The sequence below is a fragment of the Apaloderma vittatum genome, unplaced genomic scaffold, assembly GCF_000703405.1.
Source record: "Apaloderma vittatum isolate BGI_N311 unplaced genomic scaffold, ASM70340v1 scaffold40550, whole genome shotgun sequence".
In the NCBI taxonomy this organism is placed as follows: domain Eukaryota; kingdom Metazoa; phylum Chordata; class Aves; order Trogoniformes; family Trogonidae; genus Apaloderma; species Apaloderma vittatum.
This window is the reverse complement of record NW_009693604.1, coordinates 1-9415: the sequence shown is the minus strand read 5'-3', so window position 1 is coordinate 9415 and position 9415 is coordinate 1. Positions and strand designations below refer to the sequence as shown.

Sequence of the window (9415 nt, the reverse complement as noted above, 5' to 3'; positions counted from 1 at the left end):
CTCCCCGATTTAAAGCTGAGCCGGGCAGGCCCCGGAGCAACCGGACCTTTGGGCCCAAAGCCTGGCATCGCGGGGAATCTCGTTGGAGAAAAGCAGCTGTGGGTGTAGCAGCTGGCGTGAGGCACGAGGCGTGTGTCCCGCCGGGATCCAGCTGTGTCCCCTTCGTCTCGGCCAAACTCTGGCATCGGTGCGAACAACCGAAGGAGAAAACTACAGAGAGAGCGTGCAAAGGGCGGGGAAGGTGCCTGGCTTGATGCTGCTTCAGACCCTAAAGTTTTTCCCCCGAGGAAAACACCATCCGATCATCCCCACCATCCCCACGAAGCGCTGGCGGAGGGTTGGCGTTCCTCGCCCAAACCGCGCCTTCCCGGTGGCCCTAACAAGGCCGGCGCTGGCTGGCTGAGTGTTTGGCAAGTTCTCGGCGAGCACCACGGTCTTTGCACTGATACTCTCTTGCCATAGACCTGGAAAAAACAAATTTGCCCTTACTGAGAAAGAAAGAGTTAGTGAAAAGCTGCTCTTGGCACCTGGTTTTGTTTGGGAAGCACAGGGAGACTAAAATCAGTAAAATACTGCAAAAGCCTTAGTGCCCTGTAGAAAATCAACTGTATCCTCTGTGCCTGAAGCATTTTCTCAATTTTCAGTCTCTGAGCGTTCCCGTGTCCCTGCGCAGCTCCAGCCAGGCATCCAGGTCTTGCAGGAACCTACTGAGACAGGAACCATTTCCAGTTCACATGCCCTTCACTGAGATATGAGTTCTTTTTATCAACTTGAGGCTGTGCCTTTTGTTGCATACTTTTAGGCTAAAATATCTCCTTCATATTGGTGCAGTTTTGGAGCCTCCACAAATTTGAGGGCCTTTTAATTAAACAGCCTGCTAAGATGCCATCAATATCTGAAGCTCTCACTGATTTCACCTAGGTCTGGCTCAGAAGTTTAACACTGCTTTGCCTTTTTCATCGCAGATTTTCATAAATAACGAATGGCATGATGCAGTCAGTAAGAAAACCTTCCCTACTGTCAATCCAGCAACAGGAGAAGTTATCTGCCAGGTTGCTGAGGGTGATAAGGTAAATGTTCTCTTGATGAGATCCATTTGTTTTCCGTGTAAACAGGTACACGGGGATTGCAGAGGGAGACACCAACTCATCTCTCACTGAGGCAGCGCTGCCAAGTGCCATGTTTTCAGTGTTTGTGAGTGTCTGACTTATACAAATACCACACTGAGTGCTGCTTGTTTTCTTCCCTGACTCCTGCTTTCATCAAAACCCCTCTGGCTTTGCCTCTTACCAGTGACAAGCTGGGACTGGAAAGGGTGGAAGGAATAGATTCGGTGTGCAATGGAGCCTGAGTTGGGAGGTCAGGGCGTGGCCATGCATGGAGGCTGCTGGGGCAGGCAGGGATGAAGGCAGACAACTTCGTGGTCCTGTGAGCGCCGTGCTGGCTGTGTGATGCAAAGTCGTGGCAGCGGGGGAGGCAAAAGATCAGGATTCCCCTGAACAGCCTCTTTCTGCTGTACATGTGCAGTAGGAGAACATCCCTGGTCCTAGGAAATTGAGAGAAAAAGAAGAGAAAGAGCTGGTGGGGAGAATGGAGTCACGTACTCATCCCATGCCTTATGCAGAGCCCTCTTACGAGTCTGTGGCAGAGCTGAGGTGGTGTTTCCTAGCAATTTTGTATTCTTTCTACAGTCTGGAAACTTGTTTGTGTTCCCCAAGGGAGGGGTAAGTGAGGGAAACCCTTTGTTGTTTGCCTCTCCGTGGCAGACTGGCTTGTCCTGGCGAGACCATTACAGCAAGCCAGAACAGAGAACCAACTAGAAACCACTTAATGCCCTGACAGGACAAAAGGATGGATTAGAGATACCTGATCAGAGAAAATACTCCTTTAGACTGCGCTGGCAAAATCAAATCCTGAAAGAGTATCAAAAGCATGCTTCTAGGTATTTTTCCACGCCTTGTTCTAGGCTGCAAATATTAACCCAGTAGACGACATTGCAGAAGCAGCCTGATGATATTTGTGCTCTGCATAGCTGAAATGCCAGCGTAAACGCGGGCAGTGGTGGTGGCTGCACAGCTGTCACACCCATCTGTTTCCCTACCGCTCCTGTTCCCTCTTCCCCTCGGATGCAGAGCGGATGAGGAGGCTGTGGCCGGTCCAGCAGCAGCGTTTGAGCTCAGGCTGTGCTGGAGTCGATGCCTGTAGGGCAGCCCTTGTGCACTGGGTCTGATGAGTGTCTTGCAACGAGGAAGTTTTCGAGGCTGCAAGTTCTCTTCCCCAAAATGCTGGTTCTAGCAGCCACTTGTGCCAGCTGGCTGGAAGCTGTTTGCTTTTGGAGACAGGCAGGCTCCAGGTGTGTTTTGAGAGAGTGAGTGGGGGCTGGTTACTCCTTTCTTACCCTGTTGCCCCAATTCCTCTGCAGGCAGATGTGGAAAAGGCTGTTAAGGCAGCCAAGGCGGCTTTCCAGCTGGGCTCACCTTGGAGGAGGATGGATGCTTCTCACCGTGGGAAGCTGCTGAATCGTCTCGCTGACCTGATCGAGAGGGACCGGGCTTACCTGGCGGTGAGCATCATGCTCTGTGGCTGAGCTCGCTGCTGCAATCCCTAGCTGCGGGGAGAGAGACGGCTGGTTTGTGCCCATCGGGTGTGATGGGGGCTTCAGGCATGGCTAAAACTGTGAGAGAGGGCGCTACAAAGGATGGGATTGAGAAGCTGAATGCCAAAAGGCCAACACGCAGAACAAACTCAGACTGCAGACTGAGAATTGAATTTAAATCTATGTGCTTGGCTTTGCTTTCCTTGCTCTTCAGGCAATCACATTATCTTTTGTAGGCGCTGGAGACTCTGGATAATGGCAAACCTTACTCCATCTCCTACCTGGTGGATCTGGACATGGTAGTCAAGTGTCTCAGGTAGGTTTGGAGGCTACAGGGACAGCACAGTTACTTTTCATGCTCCATGCTTCTAGACGAACCTCTGCTAGTGCAGAGACCAGATGCTTCAGATTCAAGAGTTGTGGGTGACAGGCTGGATCTTGGTTTCATTTGGCCCTGTAGCAGGGTGTCAGACAGCCTTTTCTTCTATTTTTATTTTTTCGCTAAGAACGAGGCTGTAATTCCTGAGACTTTCCAAAGGATTTTTGTTACGTCCAAGTTTCTCTCTTGCTATATACAGGACTCACACGAATGGGGGTGATCTCTGTTACGGCAGTGACAGAGCTTGTGTTAAGCAAAGTGCTGGCAAAGGCAGGAGAGACAAATGTTTATATTTACTGTCCCTTCTTAAAATCTCTGTTTGGGAAATATTTGCATCAGTATGTGTTTTATGAAGTGACTGGAGAAGGGAGGAAAGCAAACAGCTGGAGGAATTCTTTCTTATTTTCTTTTGAAAGTAGACTTGATATTTTGAATTCAGTGACCAAAACTTTATTGTTGCTAGGTACTTTGCAGGCTGGGCGGATAAATTCCACGGCAAAACCATCCCCTTAGACGGAGACTTCTTCTGTTACACAAGGCACGAGCCAGTGGGTGTTTGTGGACAGATAATCCCGGTGAGTAAAATCTATCAGTAGTTTCCGCAGTATTTCAAGAACTTACTGTTACCATGAAGAGCTGTCTTAAAATGCAAGTTATTGTGTGTTCCTAAACGCTGCTTCCTCCAGCAGTTACGCTTGCATCAGCTGGGAGGGCGTTGACTTTGCTCTGGTGGTGTAGAACTACCTGTTGATTTCATGGGCTCTGAGTAAGATTTACTTTGTATCTGCTGATTAAATAAAAAACAAACCAAAACACCAACAGAAAATAAACTCCTTTATAGGAGATAGCTGGCTCAGAACCACAATGAAGTTTAAACTACTGTCTAGCATTAAAACCAGAATTCTGTGTCACAAGGAAACAGAGAAGTAGCTTGCAAAATTCAGCTCTCTGTATGCGATCTTATTTCCGTAATGTGAAGTGAGGTGGTTTCACAACAAGAAAGCCATATTTGTATAACTATCTGAGGATAGTGTTACCTCTTTATAGGAGTAGCCTGATTCTGGTTGTTGCATGCTCTGTTTGTGTATTTTTCATATTTGTGCTGAGCAAGAGCCAAGCGTAAATGCCTCCCTGGTCTGCGTGTGCTGCCCCGTTGTTACAAACAGGCTTTCTTTCAAAATAGCTCAAAAAAAGTGTTTACTGGCTAACCTAGTAGTAAAGATTAATTAAAAAAAATAATGAAAAAAGAGTTGTTTTTTTGCAGCAGTACTGACAGACCTCACACTTCAGAGTACAAGCTAGGGAAGGATCAAAGACTGTTTCCAGAGGTCCTGCAGCTGATTTGAATGAAGCTCACTGGTTACTTACTGATTAATTGGAAACTTTCAAGTTCAGCCCAGCAAACACCTCCTTGTTTTTCAGTGGAACTTCCCGCTGCTGATGCAAGCATGGAAACTGGGGCCTGCCCTAGCTACTGGGAACGTGGTTGTGATGAAAGTGGCAGAGCAAACCCCACTGAGCGCCCTCTACGTGGCTAATTTGATCAAAGAGGTGAGTGAAAAGGCTTTTCCACCTGCCACCTCACTATCTCGCTGCTGGAGCATGGCACGATACAGCCAACGTGGTGAGTGGCAGAGGGCGTGTGACGGGAACGGAGAAGGGCTGCCTGATCAAAAAAAATGCAGGATTGTCTTGGATATCTTAATTGAACAAAAAAAACCCCACCCCTGTCCTTATAAATAAGGACATAAAGCTTCGTTAGGGGAGGACTCTGAGGTTTAGCTAAATAACGAACTTGAGGGCGATTAGAAAGCTGACGTATATAGCTCCAAACTGTGCTTAGGATGAGGGGTTGGGAGAGGGGTTGTTCTGGTTATTGGAAACTGTACATTAAAACTAAAGACCCGGGAAATTAAAGCAAAGGAGAAAAAGCTCTGTTCTTCATGGGAGGCTCACTGAGCTGTTACTGTCGGATGAGGTGAAACCTTTGTTTTGTAAAAGGAATAACGATACTCTCTCTTGCTGTGAACGGGCAGGCTGGGTTCCCGCCAGGAGTGGTGAACATCATCCCTGGCTATGGGCCCACCGCGGGGGCTGCCATCTCCTCCCACATGGACATCGATAAAGTGGCCTTCACCGGCTCCACCGAGGTAAGGCAGCGCCTTCTTTGAACGCCTTGGGATGCAGAGAATATCTCATTACTGTAGTGCCCTTTCTGTATTAAATACTGGAGCTGCCTTGCCTTCTAAAACGTACAGCTGACTTCAGGGCGTGACATCTATTTTTACTTTACATAAGGCTCTTTTTAGGAGCCACCTTTAGAACACTTCCTATTGTTTCCCTCGAGCTGCTTCTTACTAGGGGTGAAACTCTGGGCAGGCTTGAGCTGTTCCCTGAAAATCCTGACAAAGAAGGGATTATTATTAAACTGCTGACAGATGTAAAACCAGCCGCCCTGCCAGGTGTTGCTGTATGTGGGAGTTAATTCCTAATACCTGTTCTTCTTACGACGCAGGTTGGGCATCTGATCCAGAAGGCTGCAGCTGAGAGTAACCTGAAGAGGGTGACACTGGAGCTTGGAGGAAAGAGTCCAAACATAATCATGTCCGATGCAGACAGTAAGCACCCGCTAGCGTAATATTTGATCCGTAACTTTAATGTTGGCTTTGTGCAAGCAGAGCTGGAGGGGAAAGGAAACCTCTCCTGTGTTGTACAGTTCTCCAGCTCTGAGACTGCCCAGCTGTTCTCACGCAGGCCTGTCTCTGTCCCTCCTGCTGCAGCTGCTGTGTTTGCTTATCAGCACTTCTTCACTCCCACCTCTTTCCCAGTGCTGTGAAGAAGCTCAGTTATCCACATGAGAATTGTTTCAGTTCACTTCCTTCAGCCTTGGTTCTCTCTGTGTTTTTGTTTCTTTCTCTGAGTGTGCACTGCTCTCTACTCTTATCAAGTTCTGGTTCCCTCATCTGTTGTATAAAGGCTCAGTTGTGGTCTCGATGAGGCAACACACATGCTTTTATGTGGCAGTAAGGAAGGAAATTCTTGTAGATCTAAAATAATTTGTCTTTAATACCTGTTAATTTCAAATGAGAACCGTAATCTGCCTCAGATCAGATTTTTTATCTGGTATAAGGTGCTTTAATAGACTCTCATACTAATTAAATCTGTATGTAACATCTGCCCTACCAAAGCATAGAAAATGCCTTTCAGCTGAAAGGACTCCAGAAGTCTGCATGATAGTTGTTCAAAAGAAGACACTGACTGACTCTGGTAGGTTTTGTTTGATTATTTTTTTTCTCTCTTCTCCTCAATCTTAGTGGATTGGGCTGTGGATCAAGCCCATTTTGCCCTCTTCTTCAATCAAGGGCAGTGCTGCTGTGCTGGATCCCGAACATATGTCCAGGAAGATATATATCATGAGTTTGTGGAGAGGAGCGTTGAGAAGGCCAAGTCCAGGGTGGTTGGAAACCCATTTGACTTCAAAACTGAGCAGGGGCCTCAGGTAAGAGCAGGAAATGTTCTGAACTGTTACCTCAGGAAATAGTCCCAATCTTAAGGTATTCTGCATCCATAGGTGAGAATGAAAGGTATTTTTCAGTTAATCTCCTTTGATTTTCGATTAATCTCCTTTGAGCTGTGCCCGTTACCTCCTGCTCATGCAGAAGGGAGAAGCGAACTGACAGTTCTAATTATTCCATTTAAAAACTATCACCTCCCTTTGAAGCTGGCTTGGCAGTCTGTGGTGGTGAGGAATTGCTGGAGCGCAGGTTGTAGTTGACCTTTTTTACCCCCAGTAAAGGTGAAGCTGATCTGTCTGTCCTCGTGGCTCTTAGGTAGACGAAGAGCAGTTTAAGAAGATCCTCGGTTACATTAGTACTGGCAAGCGTGAAGGAGCCAAACTGTTGTGTGGTGGGAACCCCGCTGCAGAGAAAGGCTATTTCATCCAGCCAACTGTCTTTGGCGATGTGCAGGACAACATGACGATCGCCAGAGAGGAGGTGAGAGACCTGCAGCGCTTTTCTGTCTGTCAGCTTCTCACTCCTTCACCGTTTTGCCCTCTCTGATGCAAAAAACCATGGGTCTGCAAGTGCTGGGCATTCATGAACTGCGAAACTTGATGCTTCTTAGAAAGTTATATTAAACTTCCCTTCAGATTACAGCCTGGGCTCTTCGCAATACAGGAAGCAATACTTTGAATTTGATGTCCTCTGTGACTTCTAGCATACATAGATAACTCCAGCATTAGCCACAGCCTCCCCCGTGATCTATTGACACAGATTTTCATGTGCTCTGTTTGGATTTTGCAGATATTTGGGCCGGTCATGCAGATTCTGAAATTCAAAACAATTGAGGAAGTCATCGAGAGAGCAAATGACTCCAAGTACGGCCTGGCAGCAGCAGTTTTTACAAAGGATCTTGACAAAGCAAACTATGTGTCACAGAGCCTGCGAGCTGGAACAGTTTGGTGAGCCTCAATGTTTCCTTCTCCCCAGATTGCTAGAAGCTTCCTTGCATGCTGCCATTTCTCATCAAGCTTGCTCTTCCAAAGCCTGGTTCTACTTTGGATCCAATTTTACATGCACTTCACTGAACGCAACATCAGACCTTCAGTTGTAATACTAACTGTTGGTAAAATTTATGCATATTTTTTAATGGTACTGAGCAAACAAGTAGGTATTTTGATGTGTGTCCTCCGAAGGCGGTGTGGGTGGCAACCTGGGCACATGGTCCTGTGATAACGAGAGACATGAATTGATTTTGTGATGTTGTGGTTGATGAGGTTAAGGTTTCAGTACTGATTGTTTCTGTTGGCTGAGAGAACTGACACACACAGAAATCCTGCCTAGGAATTCAGCCTCCCCTCTGTAGACAGATGAGATGTACATTCGCTGCGACGGGGCTCTTCCATTAAGCGGCTCTGAAACTGCAGGTGCTTAGTCCTTGGTTTCCATTTCAGGATCAACTGCTATGATGTGTTTGGTGCACAAGCTCCGTTTGGCGGCTACAAAGCTTCTGGGAACGGGCGAGAGCTGGGAGAATATGGTCTGGAGGCATATGTAGAGGTGAAAAATGTGAGTATCCAAGCACTTCTCAACTCTCTGCCATAGCTCCCCATTGTATTTGTGCCCGTTGGTATAGGCTGGCCTGAGAGTTTCAATTCTCCCTTCGAATGTTTGAAACACAATTGGAGCTGCGCTCCTGAAGTGACTGCAAACACAACTCCATGCAACTGTAGTTAAAACAGAAAGTTAGTAATTTTAAACTGCTGAGGAAAACAAGGATCTGTGACCTAATCAGCGACGAGCTGCCCACACACTACTTGGCACCTTTTAGCTGTTTCTCACTGCAAAGAATGTAAATGTACATACTTCTCTGCGAGATTGGTCTCTAGACCAAAGTGATCCCAGTTGCTACCTGCTGACTGGGATGAACTGTCACCCCCTGGTTCTGGTTCTCTTGTGCAGGATGTTGCCGCTTCTCAGCCTTCAAGTGAATATAACTGAACACCATCTCCGGGAGAATAAACTTGTGGCTATTCTCTTTTTTTTTTCTAGGTGACAATCAAAATTCCGCAGAAAAACTCCTAAAGGCAGCGGCCTCTCCGCATGTTTGGACACACCTATGCAGCTTCATGAGATACAAAGCAAGGAAACCTCTTCTTAACACACGCAAAACTTAGGAGGAAAATATCGAGCTCTGCGTTAAGAAATCTTTAGAAGGTGCTTGAAGGAGCTTTTGTTAAAAAACTTTACTTGGCTTTATCTTTTTAAAATACCAAATACAGTCAATTGAGTACTAATGCATTACATGGGTGCACTCTTGCTGCATCTGATGAATATGCTTTTTTTCAAAAAACCATTTAAATGCTCGACTGCAGTAGGTTTTATAATAATTCCTTGTTGGCTTACGCAGCTAGCTCTGAACTCCTTGTCCTTTATACCTAAAATAGACATCCCTCTTCAGTCAGCAGTGGGCCGAGACTGATGTGAGGGAAGCAACCTCCAACCTCTTCTTTTGGAGCTGTGAGATAAAAGTTTGTTCCTGCCTGCTCTCATTGTACCTGCTCACAATAAACATTCTCATCTTGAAGTGAACCCTGTGTCGGTGAGCTAAGCAGGAGCTCAAGTGCACTCACAAACTTGTATTTTCTTCTGCGTATCCAATACCCCCTGCCTCAAGCAATTTTTAAAGTTTTCGCTGACTTTTTTGCACTGCCCGCTTTGCCCCGATGGCCTTTTCCAGCCGCCCCCACAGAGAGCAGCACAGCACAGGCGCCGGCAAACCACAGGGATGGGGGGGATGAGGAGGATCTGCGCCTCCGTGAGCGCCTTGGGGCTGCGGTAGGCGACGTTTTTATGGGCTCTCCGGCCCCGCAGGGGACGCCCCCGTTGAGGAACGCAGGGTACGAGGCGAAGGAGGGAAGCGGCCGCGCTCCCTCAGGC

The 9415-nt window shown here is 47.1% G+C and overlaps 1 protein-coding gene across 1 annotated transcript; it reads left to right on the top strand.

The window, feature by feature from the left end:
* The first annotated feature begins 953 nt into the window (after nucleotides 1-953).
* ALDH2 (aldehyde dehydrogenase 2 family (mitochondrial)) lies at nucleotides 954-8808 on the top strand. Its single transcript, XM_009879323.1, has 12 exons — nucleotides 954-1070; nucleotides 2423-2563; nucleotides 2833-2912; nucleotides 3439-3550; nucleotides 4398-4526; nucleotides 5012-5125; nucleotides 5491-5593; nucleotides 6290-6474; nucleotides 6806-6970; nucleotides 7280-7437; nucleotides 7930-8044; nucleotides 8528-8808. The coding sequence occupies exons 2-12, from the start codon at nucleotides 2489-2491 to the stop codon at nucleotides 8558-8560; spliced, it is 1269 nt and encodes a 422-aa protein (XP_009877625.1). The 5' UTR covers nucleotides 954-1070; nucleotides 2423-2488; the 3' UTR covers nucleotides 8561-8808.
* The last annotated feature ends 607 nt before the right edge of the window (nucleotides 8809-9415 follow it).